The sequence below is a fragment of the Kogia breviceps genome, chromosome 2 (genome assembly GCF_026419965.1).
Source record: "Kogia breviceps isolate mKogBre1 chromosome 2, mKogBre1 haplotype 1, whole genome shotgun sequence".
Lineage (NCBI taxonomy): Eukaryota > Metazoa > Chordata > Mammalia > Artiodactyla > Physeteridae > Kogia > Kogia breviceps.
In genome coordinates this window covers 9,120,490-9,148,248 of record NC_081311.1, presented here as the reverse complement: position 1 = coordinate 9,148,248, position 27,759 = coordinate 9,120,490, and the positions used below count along the sequence as shown (strand labels likewise).

The following is a 27,759-nucleotide window of genomic DNA, read 5'->3' as shown; positions in this document are numbered from 1 at the left end:
ACACGAATATTTGATATTTTTACAAAATTAAATTTATTGCTATTTTCCTTTGTGATTTCCTGTTGAGTTAACACCTAGAAATTTCACAGAAATCAGATAAACATTTAATTAGTTTCCTGTTTTGGTGTGTTTTTAAAAAATCTGGTTCTTCTGAAAATTATTTTGCTTTCTGGTGTGAAATAGGAATCTAAAATAATTTTTAAATTATTTAAAATTTTAAACTTTGTTTTAATTTTAAAGCTTTATTTTGAATATTTTGGAACTAATAATTTTTTCAATGCTGACTACATGGCAAACACTATATTAAGCACTTGATATATTTTTCTGATTTTGTCTTCACAATAACCTTTTGAAGTAGGTTAGTGTAACTACCTTTTTGCAGATGAGGAAACTAGGACTGAGTGAGAATTAATGAATTGCCCAAGTTTAGAGGCCAAATAAGCAGCAGAGCTAGAATTTGAACCTAAGTCACTTGTCTCCCAGGTTCATAGGTGGACAAGACCTCCCAGACCCAATCTCACTGCCCCTACCCCTGCCCCATCAGTATTTTTTTTTTTTTTTTTTTTTTTTTTTTGCGGTATGCGGGCCTCTCACTGTTGTGGCCTCTCCCGTTGCGGAGCACAGGCTCCGGACGCACAGGCTCAGCGGCCATGGCTCACTGGCTCAGTCGCTCCGCGGCATGTGGGATCTTCCCGGACCAGGGCACGAACCCGTGTCTCCTGCAACGGCAGGCGGACTCTCAACCACTGCGCCACCAGGGAAGCCCCCCATCAGTATTTTTATTTCAAGAACTTAACAGTCATTTTTAGCCTATTTATTTTTCCTGATAAACTTCAGAATCATTTTTTAAAGAACCAATCAATCCAAGACAAACCTTTGGATGGAAATTATATCAAACCTATGAACTAGTTTAGAATGACTGATTTTCCTATATTCAGTCCTTCCATCCAGAAACCCGATTCATCTCTTCATCTGCCAGGAGACAGCCAAGAAGCTTCACATAGAGTTTGTAGTTTCATTCTCATGAGTTTATTTCGAAAGGAAAGTTTATTCATAATGCCTTTACTTCCTTGGAGCCCACTTTCACCCACATCTTCCCCTCTGCTTGGCACACATCCGCTTGGACGTCCAGGTCCCATTCCAGGAAATCTCGCGTGATCTTCTGCCGGACTCCTGGACGTCCAGCAATCAGAGCCCTCAGTCCTCTGTCCTGTAATTGCTTACCTGCAGGTCTCGACAACTAGGGCCAATTACCAGAGGCGGCATCATGTAATCTCAACATTCCCCCGGCCTCCCGGAGTCTAGCATGCAGGAGGTGCCAGTAAATGATTGTTGAATGAGTTATTCCCTCTCACCGTGTCGAAGCGCTCTTGCTGCAGGACAGCGAGCGGTTTTCAAACTTTAGTGTGTATCAGAATCACCTCGAATGCCTGTTAAAAACGCATATTGTTGGGCACCACCTCCGGGGTAAATTCTTAAGTCTGGGGGAGGCCTAAAAATGTGCCTTTTGTACACATTCCCGCATGCTGGCTGGTGCTGCTGATTCATGGAACCGTTCTATAAGAGCCATTGTTCTAAAGGAACACTTTTCTAACGTGACTGGGTCCGGTAGTTGGTTGGTTTTTCAAAAATGTTGTTTAAAATGGGGAAATCATAAAATATGATACAGACACTTTTTAAATGTTTCATTTTAACATATAAACACACTTTGATTTGCCAATTTGTTGCTGTAGGCTTTTCTCTCAGTAGGGATCTTCTGCAATTCTGCAATGTCTTTTGTACATAAACTACGCCCACTTGACATTATCTGTAATTTCTAGTTTTAGTTTCTCTAAAGTAGAGCATGAAATGAAAGACATTCGCAAAGCAGTATGAGGGCAGAAGTTCTATTGCTTTACATATCCTTCTACTTTTTGCTGTTTAACCCACTTGATTTCTTTTAGCAACTTGATTTTATTTTATTTCCAAAGCATTCAGCCTTTTTTTAAAAGGCATCTTTCTTTTTGTACCCATATTTGATCAATTTACTTAATATTTAATCTAATGCCAGGTACAACCAGCATAAACAGGTTCAGGACTCATAACTGCCTTTAATCGATCACACAGCTTGGTTGGAGTGAAAGACGCCAAGTGTACTAGATATTAGCATACCAGCCCTAGTGTTCAGTAGGTTTCCAGAGAGGATGGAGAGCCTCAGTGGATCTGGCTAGTGGGTTACATATAGGGTAGTTAAGACAACTTCTTGTCTACTGCCAGCTATGGGATGCCTTTCATCTAGAGTAGCCGGATATTGTAAATAACAATACAATGCACCCAGCTAAATTCGAATTTCAGATAAATTTTCTTTCTTAAGTATACATATATCCCCTGTAATATTTCAGACATACTTATATTAAAGCAGTATTCATTGTTTATCTGAAATTCAAATTTAACTGGGCATCCTGTGTTTCATGTGGCAACTCGACCTCCACCCTGCTTTTTCCTGATGTATGTCTATGTCTTCTTCTAAGCCTTGTTGAAACATCCTCTCCTCTCCGGATTCCTCCTGCCTTTCTCCCAAGCCCAGGAATTGCTTCTTTTGAGATTCCCATTCCCCTTCCACTGTGTTCCTCATTGGCCAAGATGGAGAGTTACCGGTTAGCAAGTCTGGCTGCCAGGTGGCCTCTGAGCTCCAGAGGACTACACCTTACCCTCTTTGATGGATCCCCACTGTCCTGTGCCCCCTGTGCGGTCAGAGACTGGTCCCTATTCCCTGAGTGAATCAATGAATGAATGATGGGTCCAGCTACCCTCCAAAGCAAAGAGGAATGCAACTTTCTCCCCGGCTTGAATTAGCTGGTGGGAGGGTGGGTCCGGATTTAATTCTTGTTTTCAGAAGACCTCTCATTTGGCTATTTTTCCTTGTATTTTCAGCAGCATCAACAGTGAGTGACACCAGAGAAACTGCTTTTTGGGAGACACAGACACTCAGCTCTGGTAACTCCATTGAACTCGGGAGCAGGGAGATTGTGGTGCCCAAGGCCACCCCCAAGAACTCAGGAGGGACTGCTGCAGAGAGTCCTGCTGGGTTTTAGATGTAGGACAGGTCCTCTGAGGGGGTCCACTTGGACCCTTAGCTCCTTCCTTGTGAGGTTCCGTACTGACCATAAGATAGGCCCCAAGTTTCCACGCAAGTCTCTGTCCAGCCACACTTCTTTCCTAAGGTCTCTGTCCCCCAGACTGCCCCACTGGGTGTCCAGCAGGGGTTACAGAGAGCAGGGCAGCAGGGGCAGACAGGGACAGCAGCATCTAACTGAGCCTCTCTGGATAGAATCACATTTCTCTTCTTTTCTAGAATTGTTAACAGGTCTTGGGGAAATAATGAATACCCCTGCCTCAGTCAATGCTTTAAAGGCTAACTTCTTCTCCCCAATTCCTCTTCTTTTCTAGTCCTGTGTATGCATGAGCATACCTGCCTGTGCAAAAGTGCAGGTCATGATTTGGGCCAAATAATACAAACGTTAAAAATATACATACTGGGAGGCAGAATAGTGAAATGGTTCAGAGCCACTGTCTGAGCACAAATCCTGCCCCCTCACTTACTAGTCAGTTGATTTGGGTCACCTACCCGAGCCTCAGTTTCCCTATGGGGTTGTACGAGGATTAACTAAGATGACACATATAAAACTCTTGAATATGACCCCAGGTCCCCAGGTTAGAAAACGTACAAAATCTTCTGCCATGATTAAGCTTTTAAAAATCAGCACCCTTGGCTGTCTGTGAAGGAGGAGAAGAGATGACACAAGTGTGGACTTTTGAGGCATTTTAGAAGCAAGCCTAGACCTCTCATTGCACTAGAGCCTCAAGAAATCTTTTCAATTTGAATTAAATTTCAAAAACAGATTCCAGATTTGTTGATGTTGAGTTACATGCAGTTGTTACATCTTTAGCTCAGAGTCAACTATAAGAAAAGCAATGGCTCAAAGGTGGATTTCTTGATTAGGGTTCCCTGTGCATGAAACATGCATGCGTCTGATTTTTCTTTTATTCCCTTATAGTTTCTGAATCAGATCTTCCCAGAACACGTGGTAAGTACTTTGAAAACAGCATCCTGTATTTGGTTTAAAATTTATTTATCCTTCTATACAGTTATTTATATCTTAAAGAATAAACACTGCCTCACTGGACTTTAATGAAAGGTAAGAGGGCTGCATAAGAATATGATTTGTGTCCTTTATGGAAATGCAAGGGCAATAGAAACTTCTTTCAGCTACAGCATAAATGGACCATGTGGTTATACAGTTCGGCTCTTCTTCCATTTTAATTTGCCTTTGCCTCGAACTTCAGTGCACAGCAGCATCAGCTAGGATGTTTGGCTGGACGCAGGTCCTTAGACTTCACCTCCCCACTCCAGACACTCGGATCTGGCTGGTCTGGGGTGGGGCTCAGGAATCTACATTTTTATATAACTGAAAATAAGGATGGTCTGCAGACCACACTCTGAGCAAGCATGCTGCATGGCCCAGGACTGAATTAAGTTTTCATGTTTACGATGTAATTATGGGACTTTGCTAAAAATTTCCAAAGCAAGCGACAGAAGATACGTGTATATATTTTAAGGGCTACCTTTTTAAACTTATTCTTGCTTCATGTCTATATTTTGCTTAATGTCAAGTAAATGCAGGTTTTTAACATTTTCCCAAATGCTTATTGGCTACAACATAAGTCTGACTTGTTGATGTAAAGACTTTTCCATGAGTGAATTGCTGCCATTGAACTTTTAGACATCTTTCACAATGGCTTCGACATCCATGCCACCTCATTTGGCCAGAAGAGGTCCTACCAGGATCCTTCTAAACAGGAGAAGTCCCTGCAGGGACTCAGGGTCCAATGGAAAGATAGACATTAATCTCTGAGCACACAGTTACAACTACAGCTGTGATGGGTGCTGCGGCAAGAGGCCCAGAGCAAGAGAGACATGCTCAAGCCATCAGAGAGAGCAGCCCCGAGGAAGTCACAGGTGAACTGAGGTCCGGGGCTGACGCTGGAGTTAGCCAGACAGAGGAGGAAGGAAGAGTGCTTTTCTGTTATTCACTGGCACTGTTGCCAGGAGCTTGAGGGAATAGATACAAACTTAGGTTGACAGTAGCCACCCTGCCCCTGCAGTCAGATACTCCCCACTGCCCATGCTTAGCCGTCCTTATATCGTGTAGCTAAGCAGCGTAGTGTGCTGATGGGAGGTTATCTCTAGGTCCCATTCCCCAAACTGTGCCTTTGATACATTTTCTGAAGTTCTAGAAAAAAAAAAGACTTCAGATCAACAAAGTTTGGAAGTGTCATCTGCCATTGGTGGTAGAGCACCGTTTGGCTTTTGGGGCAAATGGGTGAAGAGCAGGTGTGTGGCAGCTGCAGTCAGACTCGGTCCTTGTCTGCTTTCTAAGTCCTCGTCTAAATCCGCGTGGAGATGATGGAGGCAAATCCAGAGATGTATCCATGAGCACATCTCCCCGATGCTCATCCTTGGTCATGTCTCAAACTGACACATCAAGCAGTGAGCAGTCTGGCACAGTCTCCACTTTGTGCTCTCCTGTCCCTCCGTACCGCCCCCTTAGGCCGGACACCCTGCCCTTCGTCCATGGAGAGGGCTCAGACAAGGTTCCCGTCCACAGAATCCTGAAACTTCACTGAGATAGATGCATTCTGTATGGCAGAAAAGATAGTACCTGAGAGCATGAGACAAGCTGGGTGCTTCCTGAGCACAGATCACATCCTGGGACTTTAACTAGTGTTAGAGGGTCTGGTAAGGAGACATGTACTTTATTACATCTAATATTACTGAACACCCCATATCCAACCCACTTGTTTTAAAGGCCTATTGCAAAACCCCCAAACACTCAGCAAGAATGCTGCAGGCACAGAAACCCAACATTGAACCACAGCACCCCGTGGCATGATTGTGAGGTGAACTTCAAGCCAGTTTCTGTGACTGTAGATCATTTACAAAGAGCAGAATCCCCTAAGATGAATTTGATTTCTTTCTAGATCCGTGGGTTCTCCACACCACAGATGATGGTAAGACAGTTTTTCTTTATTTGTCTTCCCCGGGGTTTTGCTCGCTGGCTGGGTCGGCCAGGCTTCCTTGAGGCTGAGTGCAGTCTGGGCCACAGAGCAAGTGCCTGCCCTTTAGAATGCAGGGACGGGGTGGGAGGGGTCAAGGGTTCAGAGATCCTCTGCGTGTCCCAGACACATGCTCAGCCAGTTTCATCTGTCATTCTCCTTCCTTCTTCTCTCTGCCTCTCAGTTATTCATCGCATGAGATTACCTTCAGCTTGGTGTCAGGAGAGAGAGGTGAAAAAAAAAAAATCACTGCCTCTTCTCACCATGAATGTCAGTTCTATCAAAGGTAGCTAGTATCTCCCAAGCATTTGCTTTGTACCCTGCACAAAATGATTTTCATACACCAAATGAGTTAATATATAAAAAAGCATTAAAAAGACTGGCTGGCACATAATAAGTGCTCAACTAATGCACATAGCAAGTGTTATTATCATGAAATCTTCCCAACAACACTTTGAGGTAAGTAGTATAATCACCTTCCTTGTGCAGATGGGGAAACCGGGGCATTGTTAGGTAACTTGTCAAGTTCTGTGTCTAAGGTCACATGGTGGGTCAGTGGCCGGGCAGAGATTTGAACCCAGAACAGGTGCCTTTGCCTCTGTCCAGGAGGCACCAGATTTGATACGTCAGGGTCCTTCATGTGCTCACTTAGCGCAGCGGATCCTGCCATTGGGTCTTAGCTGTTTTGAGGCCAATCCCTGCCCTTTCAGAGCATGCCCTGAGAGTCCAGAAATGGCCTGGGAGGGACTCGAGGGACAGCTTTCTGGTGATTGACCTCCAGCAAGGCACAGGCCGAGGCTGAGATCTCTGCTGCAGGGAACTTTCACAGGAGTGACCAGAAGGGGGCAGCAGGAGGGGCTAAGGGAGCCCAGAATGCACCTTGGGAAAACCCAACAGACAGTCCATTTGGCCTTTCCTCTCTCTTTCCCTGACCCCTACCCTGACGACAGCCATGGGCGCCACCTGCCCCTTTCTCTTCCGTCCCATTCTAACCTCTCTGATCACTCCCCGACCCAAAATTTCTCATAACCTCAGACTAACCACTGACAAGGATCCTGTTGTCAGGACGCTGGGCTGGATCCCTCAAAACCTGCTGCCTGTTTTCCTTGCGTCATCAGCGTGGGCGATTCCACAGGGTCATGTCAGACAGGAACACGGTGCCCTGTCTGGGGAAGACAGATGCCTGAGCTCAGCACAGGGCCTGGCACAGAGTAAGCCCCTCAGGAGTGCTGGTTGAATCAGTGGGTGTGGAAGGATTCGAGACGGGAGGGGCGGGGCCAGGGAGATGAATAGGCAGAGGCCCCTGGGAAGGCCAGGTTCAAGACGAGGAAGACCTAACCTCGCAAAATGGTGGTGGAGCGACAATGCAAAGACGGCCTTGGTGACAGGCTGGGTATCAGGGGTGGGGAGAAGGAGGAATCAAACATTACGCCCACATTTCCGACACAGTTCACGCGGAGCGTGTTGACACCGCTGGTTCGCATGGAGGAAAGAGCCTGCGTCCAGTGTGGGACGGGGTCTAGGAGGCCATTTGCAAACGTTGGTCCAGAGCTTGGGGCTGGGCTGGTCAGGGCTGATCAGGACTGGAGAGGTGGAACCGGGGGTCTTCTTCCTGTAAAGCTGTCAGAGTACATGAGGCCCTCCAGGTGGGGAGAGAAGAGGGCTGAGACGGCGCTGGGGGAGCCGCCATCCATAAGGTCCTGAGAGAGGAGAAACGTCGGTCCAGGAGAGGGGACAGTGGTCAGAGGAGGGCGGGAAGAGGGTGCCGGCTGGAGAAAGCCGGGGCGGCAGAGAGCGTTGGCGGCAAGGGCTTCCGGCCGTGTCCACGCAGCATGGCCGGGGAATGGAGGTGACAGGTGTCAGGGCCACGGGTGGAGCTCCTGTACCAAGGCTGCTGGGACGCCGTGTGTGACGACAGCTCGGACGCCCGGGATGCAGACGTGGTTTGCCCGCAGCTCGGCTGTGGCCATTCGCTGCCGGCCCCGGGAGGGACCCACCGTGGGAGCCACGCTGGTCAGGGCTCAGAGGACGTTCTCGTGGGCACCGTGCACTGCTTGGGAAGGGAGCACCCCCTGCCCTGCCCGGCTGCCCCACAGCGGGTGGTGCGGCCATGAACGTGGCCCCGGGGAGCACGCTGGAGTCGGGCGCTCAGGTAGCGCAAGCGTCACTGACGCTGTCACCCGTGCCACCCTGAGGACAGGGCTCCCGGGGTCCTCAGGGTCGTGACGCATACCCGGAGCACTCCGCAGTTTACCTGCTCAACTCTTATTTGATGTTAGGGGGCAGGTGTCACTGTCCCTTCTCACAGATAAAGAAATGGAGGTTCAGAGAGGGCAGGCGACTTGCCTGTAGTCCTGAAGCTTCAGGCAAGTCGCCTGCAGTGGTGGAGATGGGTTTTAGTCTCGGCACCCCCAGAGCTTGCTGGTGCCATTTCCCCGGGGCGCACGATCCTGTGAACAGCATCCCAACCATCCCTGGCCTGGGATGTGACCAAACACCTTCTTAAGTGGTACCCTCTCATCCCTTTACATGCGAGGAAGAAGGATTGGGGAGTTTGGGTCTTTAAAACTTAAATCTATACTAAAAGCAAACTAAGCAGTAACCAATATGTTCCCTTTATCGGTGATCAAATGACAAATGAAGGATATTTACAGCCTCAGTGAAGAAGAGAAATTCTCCCTGACTTAACCTAGCAAATCCCAACATTTCTCCTTTATGCTCAGAGCGCTGGTGGGTCTTCTAGCACCAATGGGTCCTCTAATTCCCAAAGATGTCACCCGTCTTGTGTGCCCCAAAGGGGAGTTTCTAGTCGAATTATCCATCTTTAGAGCAACCTCTGGCATTTCCTATGTGGACTGCTGTGTGTACATACATGTCACTGGCATTTCCTATGTGGACTGCTGTGTGTACATACATGTCACTGGGCACAGGATGTGGTCATGATAGTCCAGCTGTCACAGGAGAACATGTTCCCCAAGAGAGCGTGTCTGTCCAAGCAGTCACTTTGGAGCAGGTTATTTTGACATTTGGGGCTGCATCTTTGGAAACTGCCTTTCCTCCTAGTTGGGGCCACATTCAGGAATGTCTCAGTGCTGGTAGGTATTGTCATTTGAGACTACGTTTGAGCCATAGAAATAGGTAGTTGGTATTTGAAGTTTAATCTTGTGGATAGATCTGGGCTATTCATCAGAAGGTGATATTTTGGATGGACATTGTGGAAGCATAGGAGGTGGTGAATGTCCAGAACCAAGAATGTCCCTGGTGGCCTCCAGCCTTGAATGAGGACTGACAGAGAGGTGGGTTCTGCTTCACAAGGGAGGCAGCCTTTGGGCAGTGGGCAGGGCTTCCAGATCTTTGCATCCAGCCCCTTTTCTGAGCCAAGGTGAAGAGGGTCAACCCTCCCGGAGGAGAGCCAACATCGAATGACCTTTCCTTCTCTCCACTCTGTAGCTTTGTTTGTCGCGGAGGAATCCTCATCAGCAAGTGCAGCAGAAGGTAAAGCTTGTTATGTGGGATCCCTGTGGGCTCATTACCTTACTGCACCCAGAGGTCCATCTCTGATCCAGAAGAGCTGCAGAAGGTGTGAGAGATGGGGGTGCTCAGCTTTCTGGGGTGGGGACTTCTGAACAAGGCCTCAGGCCTGAAAAGGTATCTCTTCCATGGACTTTGACTGAGAGAGGGGAGGAGTCAGCCTGCAGAGGCATCTCCAAGGAGCTCCAAGGAGGAGCTCGGTGTTCTGTCTCCAAGAGGGGCTTATTGGCCAGGCTTAGAGCCTATGATGTGCTCCTCACCAATGCACGTTGACCTCTGGTCAGGCTAGGGTCCCGGGTCTCTGGCTGCACAGCCCGCAGAGGCAGGTGCATACCTGTTGAGGGGGCCACCTTGTCTGTGCCCTTTCCTGAGCCCATATAAGCCACATTGATTTCTTTTCACTATACAGGAACCATGACCCGACAGCCTGTGGACATCAGAGGTCCCGTAAACCCCCCTGGGGGTACCCCAAGTAGGAGAGCTGGGAGGTCAGCCAGTAGAGCCTTAGCTTCTGGCAGCCTGGGCTTTAGGGAAGGAAAGTCTCCGTTCATTGCCCTGTGATGAACGTTAACTCATGGCCATGTTCAAAGTGACCCCTGCCCGGGGAACTGCGGCCATTAGAAATGGGGTGAGTCCGGAACCTGTGACCTCAAGAGAGACATGAGGCGGTATCCTTGTGTCGTCCTCATCCCCCTTTGCCCCTGTCGTGCCCCTTCGGAGCAAGGTGTCTGATGTGCCTTCTCTCTCTCCCAGCTGCCAGCCCCCAGTCCACGCTCCTGCCAGGTGAGTCCTGCTGCCTCTTGACTCCGGGGTGTCCCCTCCCTCCCCACTCACCTCCACAGACTTCAGCCAGGACCCCCAGGCGGGGCGAGTGGACGTTTTCCACCTCTCAGTACCTGCCCCGGTCACTCTAGAGTGAGCACATGCTTCCAGAGGACCCATAGCACAGGGATCCTCGGGTCTGGCTCAGCGATTTAAGGACATTGTGTCTACACAGTGTCTCCCCAGAGATTTGGGTGACAGGGAGGCCTGTCCTGGAGTCACTTCTGCTCGAAAGCGTTGTCTAGACCGAGAGTGATGCGTGCCGGGAGAACAGGGCTTTTTCGTGTCCCACAGCCCCGGCGGAGTCTAGGGGATGCTATTACCAAAAGGGAAAGATGCCCTTACCGGCTTACAGACCGGGGTCCTCTCATAGCCGACTCAGTCAACAGAGTTCCAGCGTGCAAGGTGCATATGTGAGTGCTGTGAACACAGTTGAGAAGGCGGAGGGGTACGGGAGGGGGTGGCTGTGTGGAGTGGTAACGAGCCTGCTAGGACACTAGGGCAGGAGCCGGACCCCAGGCAGAAACTCTGGGGCGCCTGGATGAACCTCACCCTCATTGCAGCTGGGCTGGTGGACTTGGGGTCTTACGCTGACCGCTGGGGCTCATCCTTGCTGTTCCCACAGGGGGTTTAGGCGGCAGCTCCGGTGGCCGGTCGCACTGGTGGCCGGTCGCACGCACGCCAGGGACTTTCATATTCAGGAAAGGAAGCCCTCAGGTCAGGCAGTCAGGCACAGGAAGTGAGACAGACGAGGAGCCCCAGCGGACTGAGTGGTCGATGGTGGGCACCCACTCTGCACGCGGAGGCCCTAAGGAAAGCATCAGCAACGTGTGAAGGCTGAGTTTCTTCCACCTGGGCTCCCAGTGGGACCCCTGTGTGCTTTGCGTCTGACTTTCCTTGTCTTTCTCGCAGCTGCTTGGCCCCAGTCCACTGCCTGGCCCAGTGAGGCTCAGGCCACCTTCCTCTGGATGTCCCTTTACTTCCTGCCCATCCCCCATCCTCCTCCCCTCTGGGGGAATCGCTGTACTTTGCAGAAACTGGGAGGGACACATCATTGTCCCCTCCCCTGCTCAGTCTCCCAGCTGGTTCTTCTTAACTAGACATGGGGCTTCCAACACTCCCGTCTTTCCATTGATCCATCTGAATTGTCACATCCTGTACTCAATACTGTCTCAGAGATTGTCACCTGCACGTTCAGAGAACCAGGAATGTGTTCCCCCACCCTAGGCCCTGTCACATCCCAGCTGAGGAGAGTTTTGTGGGAGAAGGAAGGTTGATAATCACTGACCTTCTGTTGATGGGACATGAGAACAGGGAGGTGTGCCTTCATCCCTCACTCCGGGCCACACCTCAGATCCAACAGGGCCACACCTGCATCCGGACACGGCAGGGACAGTGCCCAGGAGATGGTGGGTCATAAGGGACTGCAGTGCTCTGGGTGCCGGGGACCATGATCGGCTCCAGCGTCACTCCCTGACTTTTCTGTCCGCTCCTGGCCTTGGACAACCCCTCAGATGTGCCAGTGTGGACATGGCTCGTGGAAGGGAGGTGGCAAAGGTTTTCTCACGGGAGGGAGAACATGCCAGGCTTAGAGAGCTGGAGGCAGCTGGCTGACCGCAGACAGGGCCATCGTCCCAGAGGAGCTAGCTGAGCAGGAGGCTTGCTCAGCAAACACAGGAAGCAAGTGGTAGGATCCAGATGTGGAACTGGTGCCATCACGCTGGGTACAAGGTTTTCCAAGGCTCCCGTCCTGTGCTGTCTAACCCTGACCTTTGCATTTGTTGCTACTTCCAGCCTCCTGGCAGACCTTATCATCACGTGCTCCGTCACCAACAGGTAAATATTCCTGTCCACCTCCCTGGGGCTTACTTTCTGCTTCCGGATGAACTGGGGGTTTGGATGTGACAGGAGGAGGTTCAGGGTGTGGCCGTCCATATCCTTGTGCCTGTGAGGGAAACAAGAGTCTATGGAGGCCAGGTCTGAGGTCCGATCTTAGTGGGCTGCTGAGCTGTGTCCAGTGGGATCGGGTGCAGATGCTCAGGAAAGATTTTCCTCCAGGCTGTCAGGGTAGGCCCTGGATGCCTCCTCCACCCTGCTGCTACCTCTCCCGGTCTCGCAGGCTATGGATGGCTGTCCAGCGCAAGGGGTTGGCTGTAAACTGCCTGAACTGCCTCTGTCTGGCCCGGTCCCGTCATCACCAGGGGCAGGGCCAGAACCCAGGGAGAACCACCCGGGAGCCAACAAGCTACCAACAGGGGGATGGTTGGGGCCTTCCTCCTGCAACCATGGCGCTCTAGCCTGGGCGTATCCTGGGTGGGACGGGGATACCTTTGTGCTCCCCTCCTCCTGGACTGATGGGCTGGGCCTCCGCATTTGAGCATCTTGAGAGGTGGGCAATGGGAAACTCTGCCCCCTTCCCTGTGATGAAGATTAACTCCTGGGCATAAAAGAAAGGTGATTCCTGCCAGGGGAGAGTCACTGTCAGGAAGTCCCCTGAGTCTGTAACTGGTCTTAGGCCTGTGACCTCAGGAGAGACATGAGGCTCTGTCCCTGTGCTGCCATCTAGGGACTGAATCGGGTTTGGCCCTGAGGCTGGTGAATGGAGGTGACAGATGTCAGGGCCGAGTGGAGGTCCTGTACCGAGGCTCCTGGGGCACCGTGTGTGATGACAGCTGGGACACCAACGACGCCGACGTGGTCTGCAGACAGCTGGGCTGTGGCCGGGCCACGTCGGCCCCAGGAAATGCGCGGTACGGTCAGGGCTCAGGGCCCATCGTCCTGGACGACGTGCGCTGCTCGGGGCACGAAACCTACCTGTGGAGCTGCCCTCACAACCCATGGAACACACACAACTGTGGACACAGCGAGGACGCCAGTGTCGTCTGCTCAGGTTGGTCTCAAACAAGCTGGGTGTCCCTCTCTAGGGGTGTGGTTTCCTTCTGACATTCTGAATCCCTTTGAAAGCATTTTTACATTTCTCGCTTCCTTAAATACTTGGTCTCGTGCTAAGAATTAGTATGAGCTTTTTCACAAGCTGCCAGGCATGTAGCTGGTGAATGTGAACAAAGAACCCAAGTGAAAGTGACTTGAAGCCATTTTTCTCCATGCCACAGTGCAAGCCAGAGGCCAAAGACGCGAGTTCTGGCCCGAGGTCTGTGAATGGAGGTCACGGGCTAGGACTGCAGGTGGCCCAGGGTTTGGTTCCTGAGTCCTGGACGGTCGCCCCTTCAGAGAACCGGGATGCAGTGTCTGGGCACCAGGCCTGCCGTGTGCAGGGCAGTGGCCGCAGGGTGGCTGCCGGGCACAGCCTTTTCATCCCCTACGGTCGGGGTGACACACTTCACATGGGATTGGGACTTGGAACTGGAACCCCCGATCTTGCTGCCTCAGTGGGCCCTAAATGCTGTGAGGCTGATGACTGCTTCGGGTCCACTCGTTCACCTAGACACAGAGCGAATCACCTTGACATTGGAAATAAGGGGTGCTGGGCTGCCTGGACCTCTCAGGAGGAGCGTCTTTGGGGGGTGAGGATGACAGGGGTCCCGCCCTGCGTGGCTGGGCACAGACATGGACTGAGCGTCTCCCCTGCTCAGCGTCATCCCCCTTTGCCCCTGTCGTGCGCCCGGTGTGCAAGGTGTCTGATCTGCCTTCTCTCTCTCCCAGCTGCCGGCACCCAGTCCACGCTCGTGCCAGGTGAGTCCTGCTGCCTCTTGACTCCGGGGTGTCCCCTCCCTCCCCACTCACCTCTACAGACTTCAACCAGGACCCCCAGGCGGGGCGAGTGGACGTTTTCCACCTCTCAGTACCTGCCCTGGTCACTCTAGAGCGAGCACATGCTTCCAGAGGATCCATAGCACAGGGATCCTCGGGTCTGGCTAAGCGATTTAAGGACATTGTGTCTACAGAGTGTCTCCCCAGAGATTTGGGTGACAGGGAGGCCTGTCCTGGGGTCACTTCCGCTCGAAAGCGTTGTGTAGACCGAGAGTGATGTGTGCGGGGAGAACAGGCCTGTTTCGGGTCCCCGACCCCGCGTAGTGCCAAAGGGAGACTTTCAGCAGAGGGCACTCAGTCAGGAGGGCGGGCTCATTGCTCTTGTGGAGGGTGGCGCCTCTTTGCCATGTCGCGGACATTTGAGGCCATCGTCTGGCTCACGGCAGACTCTCCGAAAAGGCCTCTTCCTCCCCCAGGCAGTGGAGATTCTCAGACCCCGCTTTCTCTGGTATGAGTGACAGGTCACTAGGCCAACCCTGACTGTAGACACGTCCTTTCTAATCCTGCTTTGTCTTCCCTGCAGATTCCTGGACGACCACACCTCCCGCCTCCGGTAAGCAGCGCTTGGGTCCTGCCAAACGGCCCGCTCATCAGGCCTGGGTGCAAGTGCGGACGCTTGGCTTGAGCCTCTGAGCTCCCCACCTCATCTAATGTGGAGGGTTCCTTTCGCGTGCCAGAGTTACAGAGAACCTTCACCTCCCAGTTGTGGCATCCATTACTCCGAATGCTTTTGTTGCCGAGCGATAGGATCCCAACTCACCCTCTCTTGAGTTGGGGTGGGAGTGGGGGCCGCAATGACTTCCGTAGGTAAGAGGTAGGACAGTCTTCAGGTAGAGCTGGATGCAGAAGTTCCAGTACAGCCTTTCCCTTGCACTTTTCTTACCTCTATTTTCCTATGTTTATGGACTTCACTGTCAGCTTGCTTCCTGCCAAGGGACAGTTGTTAGCCACAGGTCTACAGGCCAGGACAGGAGAGAGTCTGTATTTTTTCTAGCTCTACAGCTGACATGTCCTGGAGGGACTCTGAACAGCCTGCTGCCAATAGATGCCTTGTGCCTACTGATGTACAAGTGCTCTGAGGATTTTCAGCGGGTGCATGGCTCGTTCCAGAGTCAGCTTAAGTTTGGGGTTTGAAAATGACGTGAGTGAGTGCTCAGCGGAGAAGTAGCCTTCAGAATATCCCTGGGCCTGATGGACAGGTTCCCACGTGGGAGGGACCATCTGAAGGTGGCTCCTTGGCAGGGTCTGGGAAGCTGTCTCTGGTGGTCTCCTGCTACAGGGGCTCACATTCATATCCGTGCTCCCTGGGGATTCCAGATGAGGACTTCCCCTCTTCCCACCTCCATCCCGAGGCTGGAGTCAGCCACGGACCTGCTGGGCCTTGTGGGGAACCCATCAGAGAACATGCGTAGCTCAGTCCATAGCCAAGGCTCTATCAAATAGCCCCGTGAGGACAAATAATGATGACCGGGCTCAGTCAGGTCCTCGGGAAGGAAAACATGACCTTGCACTCAGAAGTCTTTCCCTGGAAGGATTCTGAATCTCGTTCAGTCCTCAGGACCTCTTCCCCTGGAAGACACAGGAGAGAGCATTTTCCCATCTCCTTCCAGGAACTGAATCTGGTTTGGCCCTGAGGCTGGTGAATGGAGGTGACAGGTGTCAGGGCCGGGTGGAGGTCCTGTACCGAGGCTCCTGGGGCACCGTGTGTGATGACAGCTGGGACACCAATGACGCCGACGTGGTCTGCAGACAGCTGGGCTGTGGCCGGGCCACGTCGGCCCCAGGAAATGCCCGGTACGGTCAGGGTTCAGGGCCCATCGTCCTGGACGACGTGGGCTGCTCGGGGCACGAAACCTACCTGTGGAGCTGCCCTCACAGAGACTGGAACACACACAACTGTGGACACAGCGAGGACGCCAGTGTCGTCTGCTCAGGTTGGTCTCAAACAAGCTGGGTGTCCCTCTCTGGGGGTGTGGTTTCCTTCTGACATTCTGAATCCCTTTGAAAGCATTTTTACATTTCTCGCTTCCTTAAATACTTGGTGTCGTGCTAAGACTTAGTATGAGCTTTTTCACAAGCTGCCAGGCATGTAGCTGGTGAATGTGAACAAAGAACCCAAGTGAAAGTGACTTGAAGCCTTTTTTCTCCATGCCACAGTGCAAGCCAGAGGCCAAAGACGCGAGTTCTGGCCCGAGGTCTGTGAATGGAGGTCACGGGCTAGGACTGCAGGTGGCCCAGGGTTTGGTTCCTGAGTCCTGGACGGTCGCCCCTTCAGAGAACCGGGATGCAGTGTTTGGGCACCAGGCCTGCCGTGTGCAGGGCAGTGGCTGCAGGGTGGCTGCCGGGCACAGCCTTTTCATCCCCTGCGGACGGGCTGACACACTTCACATGGGATTGGGACTTGGAACTGGAACCCCCGATCTTGCTGCCTCCGTGGGCCCTAAATGCTGTGAGGCTGATGAGTGCTTCGGGTCCACTCGTTCATCTAGACACAGAGCTAATCACCGTGACATTGGAAATCAGGGATGCTGGGCTGCCTGGACCTCTCAGGAGGAGCGTCTTTGAGGCGTGAGGATGGCAGAGGTCCCACCCTGTGTGGCTGGTCACAGACATGTACTGAGCGTCTCCCCTGCTCAGCGTCGGCCCCTTTTGCCCCTGTCGTGCGCCCTCTGTGCAAGGTGTCTGATGTGCCTTCTCTCTCTCCCAGCTGCTGGCACCCAGTCTACGCTCCTGCCAGGTGAATCCTGCTGCCTCTTGACTCCGTGGTGTCCCCTCCCTCCACACTCACCTCCACAGATTTCAGCCAGGACCCCCAGGCGGGGCGAGTGGATGTTCACCAACTCTCAGTACCTGCCCAGGTCACTCTAGAGCGAGCACATGCTTCCAGAGGACCCATAGCACAGGGATCCTCGGGTCTTGCTTAGCGATTTAAGGACATTGTGGCTACACAGTGTCTCCCCAGAGATTTGGGTGACAGGGAAGCCTGTCCTGGGGACACTTCTGCTCTAAAGCGTTGTCTAGACCAAGAGTGATGTGTGCGGGGAGAACAGGCCTGTTTTGGGTCCCCGACCCTGCGGAGTGCCAAAGGGAGACTTTCATCAGAGAGCACTCAGTCAGGATCACGGGCTCATTGCTCTTGTGGAGGGTGGCCCTCTGAGCTCCCCGCCTCATCTAATGTGGAGGGTTCCTTTCGCGTGCCAGAGTTACGGAGAACCTTCACCTCCCAGTTGTGGCATCCATTACTCAGAGTGCTTTTGTTGCCGAGCGATAGGATCCCAACTCACCCTCTCTTGAGCTGGGGTAGGACTGGGGGCCGAAATGACTTCCGTAGGTAAGAGGTAGGACAGTCTTCAGGTAGAGCTGGATGCAGAAGTTGCAGTACAGCCTTTCCCTTGCTCTTTTCTTACCTCTATTTCCTATGTTTATGGACTTCACTGTCAGCTTGCTTCCTGCCAAGGGGCAGTTGTTAGCCACAGGTCTGCAGACCAGGATGGGATAGAGTCTGTATTTTTTCTAGCTCTTCAGCTGATATGTCCTGGAGGGACTCTGAACAGCCTGCTGCCAATAGATGCCTTGTGCCTGCTGATGTACAAGTGCTCTGAGGATTTTCAGCGGGTGCATGGCTCGTTCAAGGGTCAGCTTAAGTTTGGGGTTTGAAAATGACGTGAGTGAGTGCTCAGCGGAGAAGTAGCCTTCAGAATATCCTTGGGCCTGATGGAGAGGATCCCACGTGGGAGAGACCATCTGAAGGTGGCTCCTCGGCGGGGTCTGGGAAGCTGTCTCTGGTGGTCTCCTGCTGCAGGGGCTCACGTTCATCCCCGTGCTCCCTGGGTATTCCGGCTGAGGGCTTCCCTTCTTCCCACCTCCATCCCGAGGCTGGGGTCAGCCACGGACCTGCTGGGCCTTGTGGGGAACCCATCCGAGAACATGCGTAGCTCAGTCCATAGCCAAGGGTTCTATCAAAAAGCCCCGTGAGGACAAATAATGATGACCGGGCTCAGTCAGGTCCTCCGGAAGGAAAACATGACCTTGCACTCAGAAGTCTTTCCCTGGAAAGATTCTGAATCTCGTTTGGCCCTCAGGACCTCTTCCCCTGGAAGACACAGGAGAGAGCATTTTCCCATCTCCTTCCAGGAACTGAATCTGGTTTGGCCCTGAGGCTGGTGAATGGAGGTGACAGATGTCAGGGCCGAGTGGAGGTCCTGTACCGAGGCTCCTGGGGCACCGTGTGTGATGACAGCTGGGACACCAACGACGCCGACGTGGTCTGCAGACAGCTGGGCTGTGGCCGGGCCACGTTGGCCCCAGGAAATGCCCGGTACGGTCAGGGCTCAGGCCCCATCGTCCTGGACGATGTGCGCTGCTCGGGGCACGAAACCGACCTGTGGAGCTGCCCTCACAACCCATGGAACACACACAACTGTAGACACAGCGAGGACGCCAGTGTCGTCTGCTCAGGTTGGTCTCAAACAAGCTGGGTGTCCCTCTCTGGGGGTGTGGTTTCCTTCTGACACTCTGATCCCCTCTCCCAGCATTTTCTCCATCTCTCGCTTCCTTAAATCACCTTGTCTCTCTGCTAAGAATTAGTATGAGCTCTTTAACAAGCTGCCAGGCATGTAGCTGGTGAATGTGAACAAAGAACCCAAGTGAAAGTGACTTGAAGCCTTTTTTCTCCATGACACAGTGCAAGCCAGAGGCCAAAGAGGCAAGTTCTGCCCCGAGGTCTGTGAATGGAGGTCACGGGCTAGGACTGCAGGTGGCCCAGGGTTTGGTTCCTGAGTCCTGGACGGTCGCCCCTTCAGAGAACCGGGATGCACTGTCTGGGCACCAGGCCTGCCGTGTGCAGGGCAGTGGCTGCAGGGTGGCTGCCGGGCACAGCCTTTTCATCCCCTATGGTCGGGGTGACACACTTCACATGGGATTTGGACTTGGAACTGGAACCCCCGATCGTGCTGCCTCAGTGGGCCCTAAATGCTGTGAGGCTGATGACTGCTTCGGATCCACTCGTTCACCTAGACACAGAGCGAATCACCTTGACATTGGAAATAAGGGGTGCTGGGCTGCCTGGACCTCTCAGGAGGAACGTCTTTGGGGGGTGAGGATGACAGGGGTCCCGCCCTGCGTGGCTGGGCACAGACATGGACTGAGCGTCTCCCCTGCTCAGCGTCATCCCCCTTTGCCCCTGTCGTGCGCCCGGTGTGCAAGGTGTCTGATCTGCCTTCTCTCTCTCCCAGCTGCCGGCACCCAGTCCACGCTCGTGCCAGGTGAGTCCTGCTGCCTCTTGACTCCGGGGTGTCCCCTCCCTCCCCACTCACCTCTACAGACTTCAACCAGGACCCCCAGGCGGGGCGAGTGGACGTTTTCCACCTCTCAGTACCTGCCCTGGTCACTCTAGAGCGAGCACATGCTTCCAGAGGATCCATAGCACAGGGATCCTCGGGTCTGGCTAAGCGATTTAAGGACATTGTGTCTACAGAGTGTCTCCCCAGAGATTTGGGTGACAGGGAGGCCTGTCCTGGGGTCACTTCCGCTCGAAAGCGTTGTGTAGACCGAGAGTGATGTGTGCGGGGAGAACAGGCCTGTTTCGGGTCCCCGACCCCGCGTAGTGCCAAAGGGAGACTTTCAGCAGAGGGCACTCAGTCAGGAGGGCGGGCTCATTGCTCTTGTGGAGGGTGGCGCCTCTTTGCCATGTCGCGGACATTTGAGGCCATCGTCTGGCTCACGGCAGGCTCTCCGAAAAGGCCTCTTCCTCCCCCAGGCAGTGGAGATTCTCAGACCCCGCTTTCTCTGGTATGAGTGACAGGTCACTAGGCCAACCCTGACTGTAGACACGTCCTTTCTAATCCTGCTTTGTCTTCCCTGCAGATTCCTGGACGACCACACCTCCCGCCTCCGGTAAGCAGCGCTTGGGTCCTGCCAAACGGCCCGCTCATCAGGCCTGGGTGCAAGTGCGGACGCTTGGCTTGAGCCTCTGAGCTCCCCACTTCATCTAATGTGGAGGGTTCCTTTCGCGTGCCAGAGTTACAGAGAACCTTCACCTCCCAGTTGTGGCATCCATTACTCCGAATGCTTTTGTTGCCGAGCGATAGGATCCCAACTCACCCTCTCTTGAGCTGGGGTGGGAGTGGGGGCCGCAATGACTTCCGTAGGTAAGAGGTAGGACAGTCTTCAGGTAGAGCTGGATGCAGAAGTTCCAGTACAGCCTTTCCCTTGCACTTTTCTTACCTCTATTTTCCTATGTTTATGGACTTCACTGTCAGCTTGCTTCCTGCCAAGGGACAGTTGTTAGCCACAGGTCTACAGGCCAGGACAGGAGAGAGTCTGTATTTTTTCTAGCTCTAAAGCTGACATGTCCTGGAGGGACTCTGAACAGCCTGCTGCCAATAGATGCCTTGTGCCTACTGATGTACAAGTGCTCTGAGGATTTTCAGCGGGTGCATGGCTCGTTCCAGAGTCAGCTTAAGTTTGGGGTTTGAAAATGACGTGAGTGAGTGCTCAGCGGAGAAGTAGCCTTCAGAATATCCCTGGGCCTGATGGACAGGTTCCCACGTGGGAGGGACCATCTGAAGGTGGCTCCTTGGCAGGGTCTGGGAAGCTGTCTCTGGTGGTCTCCTGCTACAGGGGCTCACGTTCATATCCGTGCTCCCTGGGGATTCCAGATAAGGCCTTCCCCTCTTCCCACCTCCATCCCGAGGCTGGAGTCAGCCACGGACCTGCTGGGCCTTGTGGGGAACCCATCAGAGAACATGCGTAGCTCAGTCCATAGCCAAGGCTCTATCAAATAGCCCCGTGAGGACAAATAATGATGACCGGGCTCAGTCAGGTCCTCAGGAAGGAAAACATGACCTTGCACTCAGAAGTCTTTCCCTGGAAGGATTCTGAATCTCGTTCAGTCCTCAGGACCTCTTCCCCTGGAAGACACAGGAGAGAGCATTTTCCCATCTCCTTCCAGGAACTGAATCTGGTTTGGCCCTGAGGCTGGTGAATGGAGGTGACAGGTGTCAGGGCCGGGTGGAGGTCCTGTACCGAGGCTCCTGGGGCACCGTGTGTGATGACAGCTGGGACACCAATGACGCCGACGTGGTCTGCAGACAGCTGGGCTGTGGCCGGGCCACGTCGGCCCCAGGAAATGCCCGGTACGGTCAGGGTTCAGGGCCCATCGTCCTGGACGACGTGGGCTGCTCGGGGCACGAAACCTACCTGTGGAGCTGCCCTCACAGAGACTGGAACACACACAACTGTGGACACAGAGAGGACGCCAGTGTCGTCTGCTCAGGTTGGTCTCAAACAAGCTGGGTGTCCCTCTCTGGGGGTGTGGTTTCCTTCTGACATTCTGAATCCCTTTGAAAGCATTTTTACATTTCTCGCTTCCTTAAATACTTGGTCTCGTGCTAAGAATTAGTATGAGCTTTTTCACAAGCTGCCAGGCATGTAGCTGGTGAATGTGAACAAAGAACCAAAGTGAAAGTGACTTGAAGCCTTTTTTCTCCATGCCACAGTGCAAGCCAGAGGCCAAAGAGGCGAGTTCTGGCCCGAGGTCTGTGAATGGAGGTCACGGGCTAGGACTGCAGGTGGCCCAGGGTTTGGTTCCTGAGTCCTGGACAGTCGCCCCTTCAGAGAACCGGGATGCAGTGTCTGGGCACCAGGCCTGCCGTGTGCAGGGCAGTGGCCGCAGGGTGGCTGCCGGGCACAGCCTTTTCATCCCCTACGGTCGGGCTGACACACTTCACATGGGATTGGGACTTGGAACTGGAACCCCAATCTTGCTGCCTCAGTGGGCCCTAAATGCTGTGAGGCTGATGACTGCTTTGGGTCCACTCGTTCATCTAGACACAGAGCGAATCACCTTGACATTGGAAATAAGGGGTGCTAGGCTGCCTGGACCTCTTAGGAGGAGCGTCTTTGGGGGATGAGGATGGCAGGGGTCCCGCCCTGCGTGGCTGGGCACAGACATGGACTGAGCGTCTCCCCTGCTCAGCGTCGGCCCCTTTTGCCCCTGTCGTGCGCCCTCTGTGCAAGGTGTCTGATCTGCCTTATCTCTCTCCCAGCTGCCGGCACTCAGTCCACGCTCCTGCCAGGTGAGTCCTGCTGCCTCTTGACTCCAGGGTGTCCTCTCCCTCCCCACTCACCTCCACAGACTTCAGCCAGGACCCCCAGGTGGGGCGAGTGGATGTTTTCCACCTCTCAGTACCGGCCCCGGTCACTCTAGAGCGAGCACATGCTTCCAGAGGACCCATAGCACAGGGATCCTCGGGTCTGGCTCAGCGATTTAAGGACATTGTGGCTACACAGTGCTTCCCAGAGATTTGGGTGACAGGGAGGCCTGTCCTGGGGTCACTTCCGCTCCAAAGCATTGTGAGACCGAGAGTGATGTGTGCAGGGAGAACAGGCCTGTTTCGGGTAACCGACCCCGCGGAGTGCCAAAGGGAGACTTTCAGCAGAGAGCACTCAGTCAGGGACGCGCGCTCATTGCTCTAGTGGAGGGTGGCGCCTCTTTGCCATGTCGCGGACATTTGAGGGCATCGTCTGGCTCACGGCAGGCTCTCCGAAAAGGCCTCTTCCTCCCCCAGGCAGTGGAGATTCTCAGACCCCGCTTTCTCTGGTATGAGTGACAGGTCACTAGGCCAACCCTGACTGTAGACACGTCCTTTCTAATCCTGCTGTGTCTTCCCTGCAGATTCCTGGACGACCACACCTCCCGCCTCCGGTAAGCAGCGCTTGGGTCCTGCCGAACGGCCCGCTCATCAGGCCTGGGTGCAAGTGCGGACGCTTGGCTTGAGCCTCTGAGCTCCCCGCCTCATCTAATGTGGAGCGTTCCTTTCGCGTGCCAGAGTTACGGAGAACCTTCACCTCCCAGTTGTGGCATCCATTACTCAGAATGCTTTTGTTGCCGAGCGATAGGATCCCAACTCACCCTCTCTTGAGCTGGGGTGGGAGTGGGGGCCGCAATGACTTCAGTAGGTAAGAGGTAGGACAGTCTTTAGGTAGAGCTGGATGCAGAAGTTCCAGTACAGCCTTTCCCTTGCACTTTTCTTATCTCTATTTTCCTATGTTTATGGACTTCACTGTCAGCTTGCTTCCTGCCAAGGGGCAGTTGTTAGCCACAGGTCTACAGGCCAGGACAGGAGAGAGTCTGTATTTTTTCTAGCTCTTCAGCTGACATGTCCTGGAGGGACTCTGAACAGACTGCTGCCAATAGATGCCTTGTGCCTGCTGATGTACAAGTGCTCTGAGGATTTTCAGCGGGTGCATGGCGCGTTCAAGGGTCAGCTTAAGTTTGGGGTTTGAAAATGACGTGAGTGAGTGCTCAGCGGAGAAGTAGCCTTCAGAATATCCTTGGGCCTGATGGAGAGGTTCCCACGTGGGAGAGACCATCTGAAGGTGGCTCCTCGGCGGGGTCTGGGAAGCTGGCTCTGGTGGTCTCCTGCTGCAGGGGCTCACGTTCATCCCCGTGCTCCCTGGGGATTCCGGCTGAGGGCTTCCCTTCTTCCCACCTCCATCCCGAGGCTGGGGTCAGCCACGGACCTGCTGGGCCTTGTGGGGAACCCATCCGAGAACATGCGTAGCTCAGTCCATAGCCAAGGGTTCCATCAAATAGCCCCGTGAGGACAAATAATGATGACCGGGCTCAGTCAGGTCCTCCGGAAGGAAAACATGACCTTGCACTCAGAAGTCTTTCCCTGGAAGGATTCTGAATCTCGTTTGGCCCTCAGGACCTCTTCCCCTGGAAGACACAGGAGAGTGCATTTTCCCATCTCCTTCCAGGACCTGAATCTGGTTTGGCCCTGAGGCTGGTGAATGGAAGTGACAGCTGCCAGGGCCGAGTGGAGGTCCTGTACCGAGGCTCCTGGGGCACCGTGTGTGATGACAGCTGGGACACCAACGACGCCAACGTGGTCTGCAGACAGCTGGGCTGTGGCCGGGCCACGTCGGCCCCAGGAAATGCCTGGTACGGTCAGGGCTCAGGCCCCATCGTCCTGGACGATGTGCGCTGCTTGGGGCACGAAACCGACCTGTGGAGCTGCGCTCACAACCCATGGAACACACACAACTGTGGACACAGCGAGGACGCCAGTGTCGTCTGCTCAGGTTGGTCTCAAACAAGCTGGGTGTCCCTCTCTAGGGGTGTGGTTTCCTTCTGACATTCTGAATCCCTTTGAAAGCATTTTTACATTTCTCGCTTCCTTAAATACTTGGTCTCGTGCTAAGAATTAGTATGAGCTTTTTCACAAGCTGCCAGGCATGTAGCTGGTGAATGCGAACAAAGAACCCAAGTGAAAGTGACTTGAGGCCTTTTTTCTCCATGCCACAGTGCAAGCCAGAGGCCAAAGACGCGAGTTCGGGCCCGAGGTCTGTGAATGGAGGTCACGGGCTAGGACTGCAGGTGGCCCAGGGTTTGGTTCCTGAGTCCTGGACGGTCGCCCCTTCAGAGAACTGGGATGCAGTGTCTGGGCACCAGGCCTGCCGTGTGCAGGGCAGTGGCCGCAGGGTGGCTGCCGGGCACAGCCTTTTCATCCCCTACGGTCGGGCTGACACACTTCACATGGGATTGGGACTTGGAACTGGAACCCCAATCTTGCTGCCTCAGTGGGCCCTAAATGCTGTGAGGCTGATGACTGCTTTGGGTCCACTCGTTCATCTAGACACAGAGCGAATCACCTTGACATTGGAAATAAGGGGTGCTAGGTTGCCTGGACCTCTTAGGAGGAGCGTCTTTGGGGGATGAGGATGGCAGGGGTCCCGCCCTGCGTGGCTGGGCACAGACATGGACTGAGCGTCTCCCCTGCTCAGCGTCGGCCCCTTTTGCCCCTGTCGTGCGCCCTCTGTGCAAGGTGTCTGATCTGCCTTCTCTCTCTCCCAGCTGCCGGCACTCAGTCCACGCTCCTGCCAGGTGAGTCCTGCTGCCTCTTGACTCCAGGGTGTCCTCTCCCTCCCCACTCACCTCCACAGACTTCAGCCAGGACCCCCAGGTGGGGCGAGTGGATGTTTCCCACCTCTCAGTACCGGCCCCGGTCACTCTAGAGCGAGCACATGCTTCCAGAGGACCCATAGCACAGGGATCCTCGGGTCTGGCTCAGCGATTTAAGGACATTGTGGCTACACAGTGCTTCCCAGAGATTTGGGTGACAGGGAGGCCTGTCCTGGGGTCACTTCCGCTCCAAAGCATTGTGAGACCGAGAGTGATGTGTGCAGGGAGAACAGGCCTGTTTCGGGTAACCGACCCCGCGGAGTGCCAAAGGGAGACTTTCAGCAGAGAGCACTCAGTCAGGGACGCGCGCTCATTGCTCTTGTGGAGGGTGGCGCCTCTTTGCCATGTCGCGGACATTTGAGGGCATCGTCTGGCTCACGGCAGGCTCTCCGAAAAGGCCTCTTCCTCCCCCAGGCAGTGGAGATTCTCAGACCCCGCTTTCTCTGGTATGAGTGACAGGTCACTAGGCCAACCCTGACTGTAGACACGTCCTTTCTAATCCTGCTGTGTCTTCCCTGCAGATTCCTGGACGACCACACCTCCCGCCTCCGGTAAGCAGCGCTTGGGTCCTGCCGAACGGCCCGCTCATCAGGCCTGGGTGCAAGTGCGGACGCTTGGCTTGAGCCTCTGAGCTCCCCGCCTCATCTAATGTGGAGCGTTCCTTTCGCGTGCCAGAGTTACGGAGAACCTTCACCTCCCAGTTGTGGCATCCATTACTCAGAATGCTTTTGTTGCCGAGCGATAGGATCCCAACTCACCCTCTCTTGAGCTGGGGTGGGAGTGGGGGCCGCAATGACTTCAGTAGGTAAGAGGTAGGACAGTCTTTAGGTAGAGCTGGATGCAGAAGTTCCAGTACAGCCTTTCCCTTGCACTTTTCTTATCTCTATTTTCCTATGTTTATGGACTTCACTGTCAGCTTGCTTCCTGCCAAGGGGCAGTTGTTAGCCACAGGTCTACAGGCCAGGACAGGAGAGAGTCTGTATTTTTTCTAGCTCTTCAGCTGACATGTCCTGGAGGGACTCTGAACAGACTGCTGCCAATAGATGCCTTGTGCCTGCTGATGTACAAGTGCTCTGAGGATTTTCAGCGGGTGCATGGCGCATTCAAGGGTCAGCTTAAGTTTGGGGTTTGAAAATGACGTGAGTGAGTGCTCAGCGGAGAAGTAGCCTTCAGAATATCCTTGGGCCTGATGGAGAGGTTCCCACGTGGGAGAGACCATGTGAAGGTGGCTCCTCGGCGGGGTCTGGGAAGCTGGCTCTGGTGGTCTCCTGCTGCAGGGGCTCACGTTCATCCCCGTGCTCCCTGGGGATTCCGGCTGAGGGCTTCCCTTCTTCCCACCTCCATCCCGAGGCTGGGGTCAGCCACGGACCTGCTGGGCCTTGTGGGGAACCCATCCGAGAACATGCGTAGCTCAGTCCATAGCCAAGGGTTCCATCAAATAGCCCCGTGAGGACAAATAATGATGACCGGGCTCAGTCAGGTCCTCCGGAAGGAAAACATGACCTTGCACTCAGAAGTCTTTCCCTGGAAGGATTCTGAATCTCGTTTGGCCCTCAGGACCTCTTCCCCTGGAAGACACAGGAGAGTGCATTTTCCCATCTCCTTCCAGGACCTGAATCTGGTTTGGCCCTGAGGCTGGTGAATGGAAGTGACAGCTGCCAGGGCCGAGTGGAGGTCCTGTACCGAGGCTCCTGGGGCACCGTGTGTGATGACAGCTGGGACACCAACGACGCCAACGTGGTCTGCAGACAGCTGGGCTGTGGCCGGGCCACGTCGGCCCCAGGAAATGCCTGGTACGGTCAGGGCTCAGGCCCCATCGTCCTGGACGATGTGCGCTGCTCGGGGCACGAAACCGACCTGTGGAGCTGCGCTCACAACCCATGGAACACACACAACTGTGGACACAGCGAGGACGCCAGTGTCGTCTGCTCAGGTTGGTCTCAAACAAGCTGGGTGTCCCTCTCTAGGGGTGTGGTTTCCTTCTGACATTCTGAATCCCTTTGAAAGCATTTTTACATTTCTCGCTTCCTTAAATACTTGGTCTCGTGCTAAGAATTAGTATGAGCTTTTTCACAAGCTGCCAGGCATGTAGCTGGTGAATGCGAACAAAGAACCCAAGTGAAAGTGACTTGAGGCCTTTTTTCTCCATGCCACAGTGCAAGCCAGAGGCCAAAGACGCGAGTTCGGGCCCGAGGTCTGTGAATGGAGGTCACGGGCTAGGACTGCAGGTGGCCCAGGGTTTGGTTCCTGAGTCCTGGACGGTCGCCCCTTCAGAGAACCGGGATGCAGTGTCTGGGCACCAGGCCTGCCGTGTTCAGGGCAGTGGCCGCAGGGTGGCTGCCGGGCACAGCCTTTTCATCCCCTGCGGACGGGCTGACACACTTCACATGGGATTGGGACTTGGAACTGGAACCCCGATCTTGCTGCCTCAGTGGGCCCTAAATGCTGTGAGGCTGATGACTGCTTCGGGTCCACTCGTTCACCTAGACACAGAGCTAATCACCGTGACATTGGAAATCAGGGATGCTGGGCTGCCTGGACCTCTCAGGAGGAGCGTCTTTGAGGCGTGA

General features: G+C 53.9%; 2 protein-coding genes across 2 annotated transcripts in view; both read left to right on the top strand.

The window, feature by feature from the left end:
* The first annotated feature begins 2,622 nt into the window (after positions 1 to 2,622).
* LOC136793667 (deleted in malignant brain tumors 1 protein-like) lies at positions 2,623 to 27,759 on the top strand. Its single transcript, XM_067027421.1, has 21 exons — positions 2,623 to 2,636; positions 2,876 to 2,976; positions 4,038 to 4,067; positions 6,022 to 6,051; positions 9,547 to 9,591; positions 10,381 to 10,410; positions 12,244 to 12,285; positions 13,016 to 13,339; positions 14,113 to 14,146; positions 15,808 to 16,154; positions 18,355 to 18,678; positions 19,455 to 19,484; positions 20,086 to 20,115; positions 21,173 to 21,496; positions 22,269 to 22,298; positions 22,898 to 22,927; positions 23,986 to 24,309; positions 25,082 to 25,111; positions 25,711 to 25,740; positions 26,799 to 27,122; positions 27,677 to 27,759. Exons 1-21 carry the CDS (start codon positions 2,623 to 2,625, stop codon positions 27,757 to 27,759), a joined length of 2,556 nt encoding a protein of 851 aa, XP_066883522.1.
* DMBT1 (deleted in malignant brain tumors 1) overlaps positions 26,805 to 27,759 on the top strand; it is a 39,648-nt gene continuing 38,693 nt past the window's right edge. The window contains exon 1 of the mRNA XM_067024428.1: positions 26,805 to 27,122. The gene's annotated coding sequence lies outside the window, so the exon portion shown is untranslated. The remainder of the gene's footprint in view (positions 27,123 to 27,759) is intronic.

Excerpts from the sequence above, each read along its gene's own strand:
- LOC136793667 (XM_067027421.1), top strand. Across the intron at positions 24,310-25,081 it reads CGCCAGTGTCGTCTGCTCAG|CTGCCGGCACTCAGTCCACG; the intron begins GTTGGTCTCAAA and ends TCTCTCTCCCAG. Across the intron at positions 27,123-27,676 it reads CGCCAGTGTCGTCTGCTCAG|ACACAGAGCTAATCACCGTG; the intron begins GTTGGTCTCAAA and ends TCGTTCACCTAG.